Raw genomic sequence first — 20,077 nt, 5'->3', positions numbered from 1 at the left:
AGCTGTTCACCAAAACAAGTCAAATCCTTAACACAAGGCCCAGTCCCGAATGTCAGAGCAGGATCTGAGTAAGTGGACGTGCAAGCCGAGTCCCACAGCTCCTTAGGGACCTTCTCCTTGAGGAGAGGCCTGGTTCTGGAGCCTGGGATGGTGCCAAACCTATGCTGGTGGTGAAGGAAAGACTGGGAATAAGGTGGGAATGTGAGAGGGAGGAGGGGAGCGGAGGGGAGAGGGAAGAAAAGGAGGCAGGGACTGGAAACCAGGCAGAAGGAGGGGCCGGGTCAGCGGGGAGGACGATGGACAGGTGCCTCCTCTGCGTCCCCCTGCAGGCCTTTCTCCTGAGCTCCTTTCTTTCTTCTGGATCTTCTCACCTGCCTCTCTTATTGCCCCCACATCCGTTCTTTCTGTTTCTCCTCTTTCCTGTTGGAGGAGGGGTTTTATCTTTCCTCCCAGCATGTCAAGTACCACTCCCGGGAGGTCAAGGAGAACAGTCAATTATTTACTTCAGAGAAAATCAGATCCATCAGCTGTCAAAGCCCACACGAGCCTCCCTCCCCAGTGCACACAGCCTCAGCCGGCCCACCTCCCTCCCCTCACAGTGCACACAGCCTCAGCGGGCCCACCTCCCTCCCCAGCGCACACAGCCTCAGCGGGCCCACATCCCTCCCCTCACAGTGCACAGAGCCTCAGTGGGCCCACCTCCCTCACAGTACACACAGCCTCAGCGGGCCCACCTCCCTCCCCTCACAGTGCACAGAGCCTCAGCGGTCCCCACCTCCCTCCCCTCACAGTGCACACAGCCTCAGCAGCCCACCTCCCTCCCCTCACAGTGCACACAGCCTCAGCGGGCCCACCTCCCTCCCAGTGCACACAGCCTCAGAGGCCCCCACCTCCCTCCCCTCACAGTGCACACAGCCTCAGCGGGCCACCTCCCTCCCCTCACAGTGCACACAGCCTCAGCGGGCCCACCTCCCTCCCAGTGCACACAGCCTCAGAGGCCCCCACCTCCCTCCCCTCACAGTGCACACAGCCTCAGCGGGCCCCAGCCCTCCTCCCGGACCCTTCCCACAGAGCTGAGCTCACCCCGGGCTGCAGAACTGCCTGCAATTCCCTGTGGCAACAGCACTTAGCAGGGTCTCATGTTTAATGCAAGCGAGCTTCTGAGACAGGAAAGCTTTCAAGATGCAGCTTAAGATACATAAATGCTGCCCTTTCCAGCGCAAACCGAAGTGTGCGGAATGGATGTGGGTTTTCCTGTTTTACGATAATTGTGTTCTCATCTGTACAGATTTAAGCAAAAGCTTTCTGTCAGAAGGAAGGAAAAATCTATAAACAAGGACCTCTGTGGCCTAGAGAGTCCTGGGTCGCCTCAGGTTTTGATCTCCCAGTAATTTTAGAATGAAGAAAGGCCAAAATTGGGTCATAAAAATTGTAGTTGATTGTCAACACTTATCATTAACAAGTTAATTTTTTAATCTTTTTTGTTCATTTCAGAGAAGAATGGAGAGGAAGAGAGAGAGACACATCAATGATGAGGATCATTGATCAGCTGCCTCCTGCATGTCCCCTATTGGGGATCGAGGCCACAACCATGACATGTGCCCTGGCTGGGAATCGAACCATGACCTCCTGGCTCATGGGTCAACACTCAACCACTGAGCCACACCAGCTTGGCAGCAAGTGAATATTTTTAACACAAACTATAATGTAATATAATTGTCCTAGTAATAAGCTAATTACAGGTTTATAAGTTATAATTCATAGTTCATCCATCATAGGTCATGGGCTGGAGGTGTAAAGCTGTATTTTAAAAAGTTCTTTCAATCGTGTCAGTATATGATCCCTTTGGAAATAACATCAAAAGCCTACTATTGAAATCTTACATTTGAGTTAAGAATTCTGGTGACTGTGGCCATGTTTGAGCTAATGATATCGGTGACTATGGAGATATTCCTTCTGTAAATATAGACACTCTGGTCTCTGAATAAGTTCTACTGCTCTTCCCGCTCTGTCACTCATCCTGAAGAGTTCTCCTAGTATGTCTATGTGCCAACCTGTCTGAACAATGCTCAGGTGGGAAGGGCTTTAAGAATACCATCTCACAGCCTCTCTTAGACTGTTTGAACCCAAAGCTGCATGCCAGTCAGTGCACTGCCACAGCACTCAACGTTCTTTTTTAAATATATATATATATTATTGATTTTTTTACAGAGAGGAAGGGAGAGAGATAGAGAGCTACATAAATGCTACCCTTTCCAGCATTAATATTCCATTGTGTAGATGCACCACAGTGTTTTAATCCACTCATCTGCTGATGGGCATTTAGGCTGTTTCCAAATCTTAGCTATGGCAAATTGTGCTGCTATGAACATTGGGGTGCATCTATCCTTTCTGATTCGTGTTTCTAGCCAGTAGCGAAAAATGAGGCCATTGACATGGGTCCAAACAGGACAATAGGAACTGTATCATAGTGAATTAGTATGTGAGTATTGGTTGCACCAGCGTTGGAGGGCTGAATGAGGGAGAAGGGTCAGACCCTGAGGTCACCCAGAAATAATGACCCAGGAAGCAGTTCCCACTGGGGTTGAGAGAACAAGAAAGAGCTGGGGTAACAGACCCAGAAGTTTGGAGGAAGTGCCCTAGAAAGCGGGGCTCAGGCCTCTGAGAGGGGGCCCTGCCAGGCTGGGGCCGCTCCCTCTCGGAGTCCTGATGAGGCTGGTTCCGGGAACACTTAAGGAATACCAGGCTGAAACCAACTGCTGAGAACCCATTGCTGAGCTGCTATGTCAGGAACACCGAGCAGATGAAAAGAATTCACCCTTCCTGCTCCCCCTTCCCCTGCAGAGACCCTCATTTCAAAACCTGGAGGAAGCCAGCCCAGTATGAGAAAGCGGAATGCAGAAGCGTGGGTTTGGCACTGGAGGGCCGTGACTTAATACGGAACTTATCCATCCCCTCCTCTTTTAAATCAAACCTCTCCAGGACTGGCCCGTTCTTGGAATCTCTTCTTTCCATCGCTGGCCAGGGTTTTAGCAAATATTGGTTGAGCGTCATGGATGCTATCACCCTGCGACAGTACAAGCCATTTTGAACCTCAGACCTCGGCCTTGACGAACAGAACATCCAAGGATAACATTTTCTGTGTCTCGCAAGAGAGTGATTTTCACTCCAAGGAGGATCCTTTGGCAAAGCCGTGCCAGGAAAGCCTTGCCTTTGGAGTACGCGGAGGAACCTCTTGCTGTCAGTGGTCTGAGGAACAGAGGTATTGAGGACAGCTCAACTGTTTCTGTAAAAGGACTTTAAAGAAATCCTTTTCAGAGGCAGGGCTCAGCTGCCACGGTGATGGGGATTTCGGAAGAGTTTACACATAAAAAATAGAGTGCAGGGTCTGAGAGACTTGCCAGGTCTTTCCAAAAATAACCCAAGAACCAGTAGAAAAACTCAGCATTTGTGTCTAACCAACATCTTTCTGAACCCAAAAAGGCTGACGGTGAGAATTTCTGCTCTAAGCGTTAATGGTATTAGTAGGGTGATTGATCACAGCTCACTGAAGGAAGGGCCAAAATACAATAGTCTTGTATCAGCTGCTAGAGCCTCGGCAAGCTGTATATTGAAGACAAAGAACTTTCCTGTCAAAGCCGGTTTTGCTCAGTGGAGAGAGCATTGACCTGTGGACTGAAAGGTCCCAGGTTCGATTCCAATTCCGGTCAAGGGCATGTGCCTTGGTTGCAGGCACATCCCCAGTAGGAGGTGTGCAGGAGGCAGCTGATTGATGTTTCTCTCTCATCGATGTTTCTAACTCTCTCTTCCTCTCCCTTCCTCCCTGTAAAAAATCAATAAAATATATATTTTTTAAATTAAAAAAAAAAGAACTTTCCTAATGGCCTTAAAATAGTGTTGGTACCGAAATGTTCAGGCCAGAATCATCCAGGTCAAGTTAATTATGCATCCCTAGTCTTTTTCTTTTGACCGAAAACGGTAAAAATGATAATGAGCAACACTACTTGGCAAGATAGATACCAGCTTTTTCTTTGACATACTCAGAACTCCATGACTATCAATGATATGCTACCCATGAAAAGACTCCAACCATTACAAACAGTGCAAAATTACTTTCATTTCAATGTCAAATTCCAAAGAAAAACACCCAGGCACGGCTGGGCTCGTTTGCATTGACAACCTTTATTATTTTCAGGATGTGGTTTTGAACCCAAAATCCAATGCATCGTGGGCTCTTGCCAACAGTATGGTTAGTGTGAAACTAGAGCACACTGAATCATTTTAAGGAAAATGTGGGTCCTCGTAAAATAAAATGGAACCTGTTTATGTCAAGGAGACCAAGGCACCTGCACTATTGGGGCAATATCCTACAAGGAGATGTTCGATTCTCCACTTTCATTTCTGTTGGAGGCCAACACCAATGCGGCTTAAGAAAAAGATGGCCCGTTTTTTAAATCAAGTCCAAAACAGGATGGATCTAAAGATCGCAGGACGCTCAAGTCATCAAAGCAGCCGCCGAGATTCTAGAACCATAAAATGCTCCGTGACTTGCTACACTGTTGATGAGAGCAACTGGATAAAGAGCTTTGAGAAGGAGGGCGTATTTCAAACAGAGGAGAATAATGTTTAAGGAATGGCTAATTTGTTTTCCTGTGGAAATCTTCCGTACGTGGTCCTCTTGGGAAACTTAATCAATTAAAACCTTCCATGCTCTTCTCCTTGTGGGCGGGAGGGATGCATTTCTTGTGTTATTACATAAATGAATCTCATCTTCGGGGCTTTGAAATATAGCTTTCGCCAGCCTGTAGTGAATCTGGGTGCCGTCTCATCTTTCTGCATTACGGTGAAATTGATTTTACCATTCCTTCCTCATAAATTACAGGCCCGCGGCAGTGACAGGCATGGCGATGTTTCGGTTTTGTCTTTCCCCTAGTCTCACGGGCTGGGCATGTCACCTGCTCTTTTTTTCTTTTTTTTTCTCAGAACCACATCTAGCTCTTCAAGCTTGCAGTTCTGATTCTAGTTCTGAATCTAAGAAATGCATTTTGAAAAAGGATGGTCTGTTAGGCCCAGGATATATTCTTCTTGCCTTGCTTGGATTCTCTAAACAGAACGATATCCCTGAAGCCTTGAGGACAGTGGTCGTCAAACTCATTAGTCAACAGAGCCAAATATCAACAGTGCAACGATTAAAATTTCTTTTGAGAGCCACATTTTTTAAACTTAAACTTCTTCTAAGGACACTTCTTCAAAATAGACTTGCCCAGGCCGTGGTATTTTGTGGAAGAGCCACACTCAACGAGCCAAAGAGCTAGCTGTATGTGGCTCGCGAGCCGCAGTTTGCCGACCACGGCTTTAGGGTATCATTGGGATGAAACGTTTTGTTAAGGATTACTGAAACGATCACCATGCAACTGAATGCATACAACATGGGTAGCGTTAGAAAACTAAAGCTACAAAACTCAGAAGAAGTCTTCCTTCTCTCCCCACCCTCCCCTCCTTGGATGAGAGTGAAGTGGTCCATGGCAGTCCTGGAGCTTCTGACAGTCCTCCTGGGTCCTGCTCATATTTCAGGCTTTGGTTACTCAGTCAAGAGAAATATTACCTTAATATCCCACCCCCATTTTTCTTAAAGAAAAGAGAAGTTCTATTGGTTCCTTGACTAGTCTAATTAGAGGGACAGGGACAAGTAGAGTTGAAATATAAAACCGGATTTCCTTGTCCTCAGGCTCACTCTTGGGAAACCAGGTAATCCCTGGAGGCTACCTCAAGAAGACCGAAGGTAGAGGAAGGGAAACAGAGGTCAGGTCTCTTCATCTTGCTCCCTGGCAGGTGTGACCCCTAGCCTGACCCCACGCTTACATTCCAGGAATGGATGGAGTTCTACACATTCCATCTCTTCCCCTATCCAGCAGTGGCTCTGGATTCACAGCTCCTGTTGTCATCGACCCTGTCTATCCCCTGGTTCTCTCTCAGTTGGATATGCAGTCACCTGGTACCCCAACCCAGATGACAATAGAGCGAGTGGTCAGGGGAGCACTGAGTTAAAGCAAGAAGGGAAGTTTGGTTCTACTAATTTTTTTTCTAAACCAAATCTTACTCCTAATGTTCAGGTCATTTTTTTAAAGCCTACTTAAACCTTTGGGTTTTAATATTCCAATTGACTTTTTTTTTCCTTCTCTCTATAATAATTCAAGAAAGAGATCATTTAAATCAGTACAGTAATTACTATTCATCCACTGAGAAAATATGGGCCCCAAAGCACGCTTGTTTGGGCCGGTGCTATATACCAACCTCAAAATGAAGGTGAAGCAGTGGATCGTGGTGAACATACTAGAGTACAGAATAGCCTCCCACTTCTTGCTGAGCTGAGTTTACGGTTATGACTTCTTAGGATATCTGGCATTTCTAAATTCACAGGGAAGAATCAGTCAAGACTTGAGCTGTGGATTTTCCCTTTGGATGATCTGCAACACTATTTGCTCCTCTGCGCTCTCATACACCTGGGTCCTGTTTCTCACAAAGCGTTCGCCAGTGTGTGTGTGTGTGTGTGTGTGTGTGTGTGTGTGTGTGTTGTAATGGACTTGCATACACACTGAGCCCTGACCAAGACTGAATTCTCAGGGGCAGAATTGCTTCCCATTGTTTTCCAGCACCTTCAAACCATGGTTTCCATTAGGTTCTCAAAAATGATTGTTGAATGAACCAAAATATTGTTTCATTTTATTTTGGAGTGACATAGAAGTGTCATATTTCTGATACACTTTTAGGAATGCAACAATAACATGAAAATCGCCAATGCATATATAACCGTCATCCATGAGTCATGAGTGTGCATGGAATAGGCCTAGCTGGAGCTCCCTGGTGCAGAGAGTGAGCCATATCAACAGTTAACCAGTCTCCCGCGAGCTAGACCCATAGGCCACAATTTCCTAACTGGCTTAAGACCGACAAGAAACTATCCCATTTCTTTCATGGATCTGTCAGCTATCCAACTGTCATGAAGTGTGTTTGCTTCTTTTTTTTTTTGAGGAAGTAGCATGGTTTTCACTCTAACAAAATGTCAACCTTAACAATTTAACATTAATTCTTTAAATTCCTTTGAGATAACCAGTTTGGCAGGCTATATGCTGCCACATTCTTCACTGATTGCAGTCTGAAGCAGGTGTTTGGACTGGGGATCTGATTACATATTCCTAAAACGCAGTTTCCTTTGATGTAGCTCAAGGCATGGAGGGTAATTTCAACTCTTCAAAGCCTAACCTTACCACCCTGCCTCTTTAGAACCTGTTATCCTCTTCACCTCCTTCCAAAACTATTCTGCATAATATTGGCTGAAAAGAATCACGGTAGATGGGCTTGATAACTAGATTTTTCTTTCTGGTTGTGCTACGATTTACATTTCTTTCAGTTTCCCGTTTGGGGACTTTGGCAAATACCTGAGTGGGATAAGCCTAGAGTCTAGTTATTTTAAGTGTCAGTTTATAAGTTTTTATACGTGTTATAAATATATGAGAAGTGATGCTTCCAATGAATTGTCTTCTGAAGACTTTTACCAACATTCCTTCCTTTAAGGAAGTGATTCCTAAGGGGTGGGGTGGATAATGTACAGGGTGTCCCGAAGAAATAGATACACGCTTTCACTGCTGATAGCTCAATTTTGAAAGTGAAATGTATTTTAATAAGCACTGCCTTTATATTATAGTTATTCCAAGTGTAGGGGACACATTTTTGAGGCTCATCGAGGGGGATCTTTCAAACTGCACATTCCCCTCCACAAATATTAATATATTCTTTCTCGTTCTCTCTCTGAGGTCGATGCTATAGTGACCCATTGATCGTCGTGTGCCGCGTACCCTTTTGTGTGTTAGGAATTAGTGTTTTCAACTTACCGGTGAATGAACATGTTTCCAATTAGAAGTCTATAAGAATACAAGACATTTTGTTTAAATTACATGATTTATTTCTTAGATCATCCCTCTTAGTCCTGCATGCATTGTTAGCACAAAAAGTTGGACTTGACCACAACTTCCTTTAAAGAGATAGTAGGTACACAATCACCATCTGAAGTTTCTTCATAGATGGCCCAAGAGTTTCAGGCCGTGGTAACACTGTCAGTAACCTACACAATGCTCAATAGGAAAATTTACCAAATGTCCTTTGTTTAATGTAAACAAGGCCGGAGGCAAACAGAGTATTACAGCGACACTATTTTACAGGGCCCAGATATATGATTATCTATCGTGTTTTAACACATCAAGTGTCACAATGACATGCATATTTTGATTAATTAAACAACCCAAAATATAATTACCACATAATTTGTGGTTTGAGCACTTCACTGTAACTTCTGTCGATACCTATGAACTTGATAATTGGTAATTGTATATCGATGCAATAATTTATGGAAGTATATTACCATGGACTATGAAGGTAATTCCCATAATTTGTGCCCTGTAAAATTAAGTGTAACAATCTTTACACTAGCAACAGTGTAAGCAAGCTAAGGATTTTGGTCCTTATATATATATATATACATATATGTACACATGTACACACACAATGATGTACAATTAAACCAAAAAAGCTATGAATCCACTCATAGCTTCCATATTGCACAGACAGATATCTTACGAGAACATTACACAGTTATAATGTGAGTACTACAATGATTATCGGCTAAAGACAAGTCTGAGTTCTAGCAAGTAAAGAAACGTTGGCTCATTACTAAAAATAACCACAAAGACTATACTGTTAGAGAGAAAGATTTTTTTAAAATGGGCATAGCTATTTATATCAATGTGAAGCAAGGCTAAAATTTGGTTTGGAACTTGCTTAGGGCAATCCGTTGTTAAGATGGTACTTTCTACCAACACAGTACATTTTGGTCACTGTTTTGCAAGTACCCAAGTAATAGAAAGATTCAGCTTCTGAATGACAGTACAAAAAGACTAGCAATGTAGTACGATGTTTCGCTAACAGATCCAACTCCCTGTGAGAAGTTGTGCTGGCTCTAGGTCCCTACTAAAGATGAATAAAAGAAAGAGAAAGAGAGGGAGAGATGAAGGAAGAGCCAGAGAGAGAGCGGGAAGGAGAGAAAGAAAGAAACTGAGAAGAGAAACAAAATATACTTCAAGCTTTAGTTGACTACAAATCAAAGTCATTACAATAACTTAGAAGAATGTTTTAAGAAGCAGCATACATACATATAAAAAAATATAAGAGTTAAAGCTTTTCAGAACTGGGTTTCATGCATTAGCTACAGGGTCCCATTGTGAAATCCAAGATAAAATAGCATTTGGTCTGAGAGGTCACGTCTTTGCTCTTACAACCCATTGAACGCTATGAACACATGAGGAAGCATCTAATATCTCGTAATGCCTTGCTTTAAATACACCTACATCAAAGCAGGCTGCAACTTCCCTTAAAACTGAAGACGTTGCTGAGTTCTTTGCATGGCCCAATGAATAAGTACAGCAAACGTAATGTTTTCCCATCATGAAAAATCACTTAAAGAAAAGCACGCACAAAGTAACTACCTCCCACTTGTGTCTTTCCACTGTTCTGCTTAATAAACACCATAGAAGGAGCTAACAAAGATTCACATGGAATTAGAAGTTCAGTCTCTTGGTTGTTGTTTTGTCGGTGGTAAGCATTCTAGAGCCAAGAATATTCATCCTCTTTTGATAGTTTGTTCACAATAAAAAGCAAAAACTAACTATAAAATAAATCAGAAAAACGAACGCGGCAAAATCAGGGGTAAACGTACTTCTGTGCATACGCCACACACCGTGAAAACACAAACACACAACAGAAAACAACTTCTCAGAAAGGCCAGCAGCGAGAGGGCCTCGGAAGCCGGAAATGTGATCATCTGCTCCCCAAATACCAGTAAACAGAGAGACAAGGAAGTGCTGCCGCTTAACATTTCAACTACAGAAGGACGCTTAGAAGCAATATCTCTGAGGGGTAAGCATCCCTTACAGGAGGACCAGAGAGTGGATCAGCGGTTAATTTATCATTTTGTAAATTAACTCCCAGCACGTGGCACCTGCACAGCCCTGCCACGCTACCCCCGGTTCCTACGTCCATACCCGCTCACACACATACCCAATTCACCCACATTCTTTCCCACAGAAACAGGACAGACTGGTCTGTCTGTCTGGTTTTCAACTCTCTCCCTCAAATAATTTAAAACGAAAGACTGAACAAAATAAAGAAATAAATGTAAACATTAGGGAGGCCGTTGGAATTTTGATTCTAGGAGTTATCAGTCAGTTCCCTACCGAGACCCGACCATGCATTGCAGTAAGGAAATCAAATGATAAAGTGATTTTATGAAACAATTTTCAAAGAGGGATAGGAAAAAGAAAAAAAAAAAGTTCTCAACCTAATAGGTGTAAATTAGCTTTAAAAAAATACTATTTTAGCAAGCACTACCTACCACTGGTGAGCGCAAACTCAGTATGGTTGCCAAAATGACACGGTCTAAGTAAGCTGGGACCCATACATGAGCATTAACCACCTCCATGGCAATGTGCACAAGAGTAAAAGAACATTTCTTTAAAAATATATATATTATATTAATCAAGAATTTTATTATCATATTAAATTGTTATTCTTAGAAAAGCTGAAGGAAGTTCATGGTTCTCTACACAGTTTTAGCTCCTATTATTAACTCAACTCATTTGATGGTCCCTGAATTGTGTTTTTTGTGTTTTTTTTCTCTCATTTACAGTTTTTCATGTTTTGTTTGATAAGAATTCTTACCTTAAAAAGTTATAAAAATTCGTTGTTGTTTTTTTTTTTGCTACTGATTAATCCAAAAGAATATAAGCATCTGAGTCCCAGAGAATGTCAAAATGCCTTACTACCGAAAAGGATATTAAAATAACAGAAACATCAGAGGCATGACATCGGTTCTTCCGCAGCTTTTCACACAGGCGTTAGAGATGCTCATTTCCTGAAGTTCCTCTGATTGTATCCCAGACTCAGGGATGTGCACGTCTGTGTGCGAGCCTTTATGAAAAAGCAACGGAGACACTAGGATACAACGCGGCACTGAAGGTGCCCACTCGATGGGTTTGAAATGCTTCTGTCCAGATCAGAGCAATACTTCACTGAAAAGGGCCTATCTCCCCTCTTCATGAGGCGGTGAGGTGGGACGGAGCCTTTTGTGATGAAATGCGCGCAGCAGTTCTGTTGGCTTCGCTGCCTGGGAGGGGTCTCTACGGGGTGGAGGAGGCGTGGTACTTCACAAAGGCGATGGCTGCCAGCTCCTTGCAAAACTCTTCCAGCACGATCACGCCCTCCAGCAAGGTGATGTGGTCCACCCTGCGAGGGACGAGCGGGCAACACGTCAGTCAGGATAGCAGCAGTTTGGGTGGAATTTTTATTTTTTTTAAAAAGTGAAACACTGACTTACATAGGGCCTTCCGGTTCCAAACCAAGCAATCGCTTTCGGACTAGTAGCAGCTTGGGAGTGAAGTCTTGAATACGCTGGATTCTAACCATGAGGTCTCCGACTACCTGCATCACAGAGACAAAAGGAACTCGGTTCCTAAAACCGGCTGCGTAGGGGTTTTCCATGATAAAAAACATAACCCAATTCCTTTCACTAAATGAGGAATGTCGCCTTTCGTTCTTTGCATAACCATCTTTGACAGAGGACTCTTATCTATTCCTTAAAATAGAGATGTTACATACATATCATTTTTAAAAATTAATTTTTCTTTTTTTCTTCATGTTTTATAGTGAAATAACTACTTCCAAACAGTAGATATATTTTCCTTTATGTGACACTGATTACATGCAATGATATTAAGTTGTTAATTGGATAGGTTTATTAATCCTATAGAACATACAGCAAAACTGATCACTCACCCTGACAATGACTGAGAAGAGAGATCGGCAGCCGGAAGCAAGGTTCACATAGGGATCCAAAAGGTATTCGTGTATGTGCGGGTGAGGGAAGAGAGACAGTCTAGACAACACCGAGGTCACTTGTAAATTCACATCGTATGGCTAGGGAGGGGTGAGAAACAAAAACACATTTGACGTTATTCATAGTGTCCATCCCGGAGCGCGCACTTGGCCATTTTGTCTTTCAAGAGAGGAAAATCGACCATTTCACTCCTCTCTCCTCCACTTGCTCGTCTAAAGCAGAAACACCTGTAACTCAACTAGTTCTCACCACCTTAATCAGAGTGCATATGATACATCCTAAACATTTATGCATGTGATATTCAGAAAAACAAACACACAGCAGGGTCAGAATGTCTGTTTTACCCAGGTTGCTTTATTACCTGATCAAGAATTCTTCCCATTCTGTCAAATAAAACTTTCAAAAAATGGCCTTCAAAGAAAGTGGCTTCCAAATTGCACTTTTCCAAGGCTTTTGGAGACCCGGGCCACTCCCATCGTAAGCAGATAGCACAGTAGTCCCGGAACTGGGGAGAGAGCATTTAGATGGTTAATCCAAAACAAACTGAGAGGAAATAGAAATGGTTTCCTCAAATGGGAATCTCAAAATCCACATGCCTGGGGGAGGAGGGAGGGAATGGAAGCAGAGGCCTGGGTGAGGGTGTGACAGGACAGCGTCAGTGACCACTGTGCGTGAGGACCATGGTGGAGAGGAAAGAAGGAGAATGAGCCTGTGGAATGGAAGGAAGGGTGGCTGTGGCAGGTAGAATCATTTAAAGGTCACCTTTGGATTAGCGGGGGGCAGTGGGGGGGATAGGATGTGGGGGAGATATAACATCAAGTACGGGAAGAAAGGAAAGAAGGGAAGAAAGTGGGAGAGGGGAAGGGAAGGAAAGAGAGGGAAAGAGAAAGAGGGGGCATTAAAGAAATCTTGAGACGGTGAAATGCAAGGAGAGGCCACCTGCAGGAAGCTCTAGCAGTGAGAGGGGAGGGCAGGCCATTCACCTCTGGAGAAATGTCTGGGCGAGGGGACAAGTTGTGCGAGTGCATTCTCATTCGATTTCATTTCAAAAAGCCAGTTACTGGACTCACCTGCCTATGAGCGTCTCGGAGGTAGGTGTCATAGCCAGTGCCCTCAACATGGTAGGATGACTTTGCTTCATCCGGCACCAGACAGAGAAAACTTCAATGAAAAAAGTTATAATCAATAATATCATACTCCCACAACATCTTTACAGGAATTAAAATACCTACCGACAGCATCAGTTTAAACAAGTATTAATGCAAGTGGAGACTTGAAAAGTAAAATTTACTGATTAAATACACTTTCATTAAAGCTTTTATTCAAAATTTTCTCATTCCTCTTAAAGGAGAAGTAAGCCTAATATGACTTTTTTTTTTTTTTTTACATTACAGCACACTGACAGATTGCCATGCTATTGTTAATCTCGGGAAACTGGCCTTCAAGTAAGTGAATTTAAGATTTGTATGCATCCTGATTTCATATTTCAAGCGACATGCATTTTTCTCTAGTCATCTGACAGAATCAGGAGTATCAGTAATAGCATTGCAAAGAAAGAAAATGCAGGAAATTGCCACAGAAATGGCACTTAAAAAAAAGTAAAACCACAGACTAAAAAAGAAGTGACCTTATGCTTAGGAATAAATATCTAATAAGTAGTTTGTGAACCTAGAGATTCTCAATGTTGTTGCACTTGGGAATTACTTAAAATTATTTACATTCAAAAAGTAGGGTCCTTAGAAGGGCAGCTTCACCAAGGTCACGTGTGTTTATTTCTCCTTTGCTATTGATAGTTGCCCTGAGACTCTCACTGGCTACCTACACATGACAAAAGGCTCACATAATCTTTAGATTAAACCAGGGAAGACTGAGTACATGCTCTATCTCTATAATAATCTAAGGGCAGAGCTATGATTTGTTATAAAAACAAGTGAAAGAAATAACCAGCTGCTCTGCCGTGTGTAGGTCAGTGGTTGAGCAATGGACCTAGAAAACACAAGGTCATGGTCAGGGCACCAGCCTGAGTTGGGACTCAATCCCTAGTAGGGGGTGTGCAGGAGGCAGCCGATGAATGATTCTTTCTCATCATTGATGTATCTATCTCTCTCTCTTCCTCTCTGAAATCAAGAAGAATATATTTAGAGAAAAAAAGAGAGAGAGATGCAAGTTAAATGTATATAGCAACTCACCTATTCACAATTTTATGGACTTCAGTCTTCCCATCATTTTTGGGGTGGTCTGGAGTAGCAGGAGGCGAAGAACTAAGCCACTCTTGGTTTGACAAAGTGTTATCTGGTGAAATGTCAGTAAATAATGGATCTTCTTCCAGATCTCTAAGTTTAATTTAATGACGCATAAAAAAACATTTTATTATATTTTCTAAACCAAAAGATTCTCTGCTGTGTTCTTAGAAATAATTTTATTCTTATATAATTTTGTTTAAAAAATTAAGAAATACTGTATTGATATTTTATAGAGGACTTAACATTTTATACTAACATCAAACTCAAGAAGATAGTGGTTGTGTTAGATTTAATGGGTAATGCCACTTATAATTTAAAGGGACAGTAATATTAAGATATCTAAGATTTTTTTTTGAAACTTGCAAAATTGTTAGAGGTTTTTTTTTTTATAAATAAGGGAAATAAGAGGAAAGAGAAAAATTATAATTGTACATGAACTGCTATATATATATGTTCTTAATCAGCCTTACTGTAACAAAAATATACAGAAAAACAGAGCTGGCTAGGAACTTACACTGCTCCTGCTATCTGTCCATTCTCTACCACATCTTTATCTTCTGGACACACGGGTTTATATTCTGTATAATTTCTTTCTTCAAGATTTCTTAGGACCAAGTTGTAAAGAATGTGCTCATTGGGTTTTTGTAAAAGATGTTCAAACATCCTTAGGGTCATTATGCTTATCTGAAACCAAAAAACAATAAGGCTAACTGAAAAATGTCTTTCAATAAAGTCTTCTTGCCATCTTATAAGTCTAGGTGCCAATTTTTAAAGCCACATTAAACAAAGAGGCTGTATTCAACACGTCACAAGTATATTAAAGTCAGTATTTCAGAGACGCTAAGTATAAACCCTTGCTCAGCTCACCTCATCAGATATGTGATCGCAATGTTCAATTAACCTGTGTCTTAAAGGATGCCTGTTCATTTCTGCCAGAGTTTCTGGCTCCCTCTGTTCCCCAAGGATAAAAAACACCATTTCTTGAAGCAGTACGCTGGAGGTGACTTGCCGAACAATGCGATGAAGCAAAGCAGTCGATGTCAGAATACCCATCTCGGAACTGGCATAACAAACCGGGAATTAGCGGGCAAAAACAACATGAACACAGCACTTTTATTTTTTTAAGTAAAGAGACCACTCACGTTTGCATTAACTGAGGTTCCATAACACCGATAAAAAATCTTTCGTGAATGGCTTTGGCAAGGGCAACAGCAGTAGTCTAGAATATAGTACAAGCATCAATATCCGAAGAGAGATTCATTTGTTAACATCAATAAATCAGTCTCCACCCTGTCTGAATTAACGTGGAAAATAAACTTGCCTAGGTTTGATGCTAGTTATTAAGTTCTTTACATTGTATCTAAATTTCGGACAAGCAGGATAAAAATATTATCCTAATCCCCTCATGGTAGTAACATCTTCCAACGAGGAGAAAGGAAGGGAGGCCAATGCTATCCTGTGAAGGGCTGTTGTTCATTACGTAAAGAAATATACAGGCAGAACTGGGATTGTAATTTATTCTCTTCTACAGATGCACTTCTCTTGTTCTTTTATTTACTAACTGTGTTATCCTAGGACAATTAAAACGTATTTGGGGATATTAACTGAGAATTCGAATTTCACTTAATGGACAGTAACATTTTTAAAGGATCAGTAAACAACAGAAACATGCCAACCTTTTGTGCTTCCTTTATGAGTTGATCACAATAATCAAACCAGGAAAGAAATGAAATTAAGGCTCGTTTTCCCGGAAATGCGGACGCATCTTCTTTATGACTATAGGAGTCCAAGCTGTGGGGCACAGAAGAAACGCGAAGTCATCCAAAAGCATTAATGCAGCTCGGGGCATATGGAAACATGAAGGCAGTGAGTGAACTTGCACAGGATGACGTGTTTACACAGGCAAGGCCGCATGACTACCGGATGAGGGTTTTATAAAAGAAAAACAAAGATTAGAGGAAACCTTCTAAATAAAAGTTGTAACTAATTTTCACTCATTATGTGGGAAGAGAGGGACTAAAGCAGAATGGAGCCGCAGGAGAAAAACCATTATCAGCCCCTCAGACTTCTGCCATGAACTTGACCAAGTAACAGGAATGAAGAGTGGGAGAACCTCGGTGCTGGGAGAAAGAAAAAGGAAGGTGATGGAGGATCTGCATAAGGAAATGACTGGCCTGCTCCTCTTCCTGCCTCAACATGCAAGACAGAGGAGTTAACAAGTGGGTCTGATTGGCAGATGTCGGCAGAATACAGAGTGGAAAAAAACAAGTAAAAACCAAGAAGGGTAAAAAATATACAGAAAAACAGTAACAGGTTATTATGTCAAAATATTACCCTGTTTGCCCAGCTGATGTGGCTCAGTGGTTGAGCACTGACTCATGAACCAGGAGGTCACCCTTCCTCTCTGAAGTCAATAAAAATATATTTAAAAAATATATTATCCTGCTTATAGATGGTGGGATTATGAGTGCTTTTATTTATGCTGCTTTATACTTTTTAATAACTTATAAATGTTCCACAATAATCATCATTTCCTGTGATAATCAAAGGGGAGCCCTAAAAGATGTGTAGAAGAGGTGAGAGAAGGAGGTAGAAGGAGAGATCCTACATAAGGAGGCCATGAACCACACAAGACTGCCCCAGGGCCCTCGGAACTTACTCATAAAAAAGATTACCTTATTTTTAGGATCTGTTAAAAACAGATAAAGTTATTGATCTTAATGAATGTAATTAAGGTCTTGATTGATCACTGTAATGGACAGAGACAAAGTAGCTTCCCTCTAACAGCGGGACTATTCCCATACCATTTATTTCCACTAATTAATAACCAATTCAAAACAAGCCTCACAAAATAATCCCATTTAATGCTCACAGCAATGTTACATTTTTTTTAAATGAAAGATTCCTCTTATTGCCCAATGGAAATGGGTTTGAAAGTATAGATGTGAGAAGTCGCTTTTATGTTTTTGTTTTTAAATATATTTTATTGATTTTTTACAGAGAGGAAGGGAATGGATAGAGTTAGAAACTTGGATGAGAGAGAAACTCTCATCTGCCTCTTGCACACTTCCTACTGGGAATGTGCCCGCAACCGAGGTACATGCCCTTGACCGGAATTGCACCTGGGACCCTTCAGTCCGCAGGCCGAAGCTCTATCCACTGAGCCAAATCAGTTTGGGTGGGAAGTCGCTTTTATGGAAACACAAGTGGTGGTTCTTACCCCCAGTTGATTGCTTCCACAGTTTCAATGTCTAAGGGGTCCACCGTCGGAGGCAGGGCCTTGTACAGGGCGGCCAATCTGTCAGTCAGGAGTTCGCACAGGCAGGTGCTCTGCGTGAGGCACTTGGCGGCCTTGGGCTCCGGCAAACTCGCTAACAGCATGAGGCCCTCGCAGGCCTTCACAGCTATCCGGCCGTCCTGCAGGGAAAACACACCCTTTTCAACTCCCAAGTGAGATATCCGACGAGCAGTATGAAAAAAAATTTAACTTTAAAGGATTTAATGCTTTACTCTAAAATAAGATTTTTTTTTTCTTCCTATTTTAAATGTATATAACTGTGATCACATTAGGAGGGAACGTTATAGGGATAATGACCACTCACAGGGCTTCTGGTAAGATTTAACAAAGAGTTCACGAGGTTGTAATCCTGGTTGGGGCGGACGACCGAGGCCTCTGGCAGGGAAGCCACGCTGAGGTTGTCCAGGCTGGCGGACAGGTCGTCCGTCTGCGGAGGGGGCTCCTCGTCCAGCTCGGTGTGCTCCGGCCCGGCTGCGCCAGGCAGCTGCTCTGGCCGGCAGGGCTGTCCAGTGTCTGTGGACAAGGAATCTGGGCCTTTCAACGTGTCTTCTGCAGCGACACTGGCTGCTCCTTTGGAAGCCAACGATTTGGACTTATTCTGAAAGGGAGTAGAGGTGCTGTGAGTGTCACATCAAAAGCCGTCTAAAACAGGTGTCAAGCCTGAATGGATTTTACTATCATTAACATTCAGTGTCTAGCCAGCAGAGCAACAGATAGAAGTGTTTTGATAAATGAACACGCTCAGACTTGAACAAAATGTGTTTTAGGTATTTTAAACCTTGCAGAGGCATTTCAGATATGCTTTACATTCTCTACAACAAGCATGTCAAACTCAAAGGCTAACAGGCCAAACAAACAAGGTTTAAGTGTATGTGGGCCGCAACAAACCAAAAGCTTCAATTTTCATAGAAACGTCGGTTTATTTTGATAGAGACATGCTGAATACAAAGGGCCGGAATAAATGAGTCATCGTTAACATAAAATAACAGAACATTTTAATAAAAATTAATCTTTTCTTGAACATTAACTTACCAGACACAGAATAACTGCACAAATTAATAAGCGTAACTCACATGAGCCTAATTTTCTTGTTCTTCGAAAGCTAAATATTTCCTGTTGCGCACACCAAACAAGAAAGTATAAGATAATGACGTGGCCATCAGCTACTAAAATATTCGCTGCTGGTACTATAGGACAGAAATGGTGCGCCTGCGTGTAAGGCACATAAGAGAAATGAATGCAACACATAGTCATCAGTCATTAGTGAATGTTGTAGTTCGTTATTAATATTGGGTCGGCAAATAAGTAATTGCGGATTTTTTAAAGAAAATCAAAGACAATTTTTTCATGGAACTAAATAACTTTATTCTGTAATGTATTGCCCATTTTGATCAATGACCTTTTGCCATCTTTCAGGCAGCATCATAATCCCACGTTCAAAAAACTTCTGGTTTTTATTAGCAAAAAACTGAATCAGGTACGATTTGACATCATCATCATTATTGAAATTTTTACCATTCAAGGAGTTTTGTAAAGATCGAAACAAAAAGTAATCAGATGGTGCAAGGTCAGGACTATATGGTGGATGTGGCAAAACATCCCAACCAAGCTCCATTAATTTTTGCCGAGTGACCAAAGATGTGTGTGGCCTTGCATTGTCATGATGGAATACAACACCTTTTCGATTTGTCAATTCGGGCCGCTTTTCTTCAACTGCATTGTTTAATTTCGTTAGTTGTTCAATGTAGACATCAGAATTGATCATTTGGTTGGGTGGTAAGAGTTCAAAGTAGACAATTCCTTTGTAATCCCACCAAACTGATAACAAAACCTTCTTTTGATGAATATCAGCTTTTGATGTTGTTTGAGTTGGTTCACCTGGCCTGCTCCACGATCTTTTCCGCTTGATATTGTTGTAAACAACCCATTTTTCATCGCCAGTTATCAGTTGTTTTAAAAATGGATCATTTTCATTACGTTTCTTTAGCAAATCGCAGCTGCTAATGCGTTGCGTTAACTGTGATTCTTTCAGTTCGTGAGGAACCCATGTATCGAGTTTTTGAACATAGCCAAGTTGTTTTAAGTGATTTTCAATGCATGTATGTGATACATGAAGCTTCTCTGCAATCTCACGTGTTGTACTGTGACAGTCCGAATTGATTATTGCTTTGATTAGGGCGTCATCAACTTCAACTGGACGACCAGAGCGTCTTTCATCTTTGAGTGAAAAATCACCAGAACGAAATTTGGCAAACCAATTTTGACACTGCCGTTCTTTTAAGGCTTCGTCACCATAAACAGCACATAACTTTTTATGAGCTTGCGATGCGTTTTCCCTTTGCGGAAATAAAAAAGCAAAATATGACGAAAATGTTCCTTTTGATTTTCCATTTTTCAACGAACGCCAAATGAAAACTACAAAACAGATCAAAAAACTTTTTTTACTGATTAACAGCTGAATAGCCAACTATCAAATAACAAAATGTGTTTTACATTTGTACTACGTCTGCAAACCTAAAAATTCAACTGAAGCCATATATGTGTGAAACCCGCAATTACTTACTTGCCGACCCAATAATTATGTATAACAGG

The 20,077-nt window shown here is 41.9% G+C and overlaps 1 protein-coding gene across 1 annotated transcript in view; it reads right to left on the bottom strand.

Moving 5' to 3' along the window:
* Window positions 1–7,940: 7,940 nt before the first annotated feature.
* The window catches only part of FHIP2A (FHF complex subunit HOOK interacting protein 2A), a 25,261-nt gene continuing 13,124 nt past the window's right edge, over window positions 7,941–20,077 (bottom strand). The window contains exons 6-17 of the mRNA XM_084903601.1: window positions 17,790–18,083; window positions 17,408–17,604; window positions 15,864–15,978; window positions 15,330–15,406; window positions 15,055–15,247; window positions 14,702–14,871; window positions 14,134–14,277; window positions 13,015–13,105; window positions 12,306–12,449; window positions 11,884–12,024; window positions 11,426–11,529; window positions 7,941–11,334 (exon numbers count right to left, since the gene is read on the bottom strand). Coding sequence (XP_084759727.1) covers window positions 11,229–11,334; window positions 11,426–11,529; window positions 11,884–12,024; window positions 12,306–12,449; window positions 13,015–13,105; window positions 14,134–14,277; window positions 14,702–14,871; window positions 15,055–15,247; window positions 15,330–15,406; window positions 15,864–15,978; window positions 17,408–17,604; window positions 17,790–18,083 — 1,776 coding nt within the window. The 3' untranslated portion in view covers window positions 7,941–11,228. The remainder of the gene's footprint in view (window positions 11,335–11,425; window positions 11,530–11,883; window positions 12,025–12,305; window positions 12,450–13,014; window positions 13,106–14,133; window positions 14,278–14,701; window positions 14,872–15,054; window positions 15,248–15,329; window positions 15,407–15,863; window positions 15,979–17,407; window positions 17,605–17,789; window positions 18,084–20,077) is intronic.

This window comes from Pipistrellus hanaki (genome assembly GCF_964339955.1).
Source record: "Pipistrellus hanaki genome assembly, chromosome: 14".
In the NCBI taxonomy this organism is placed as follows: domain Eukaryota; kingdom Metazoa; phylum Chordata; class Mammalia; order Chiroptera; family Vespertilionidae; genus Pipistrellus; species Pipistrellus hanaki.
This window is presented reverse-complemented; position numbering and strand designations above follow the sequence as displayed.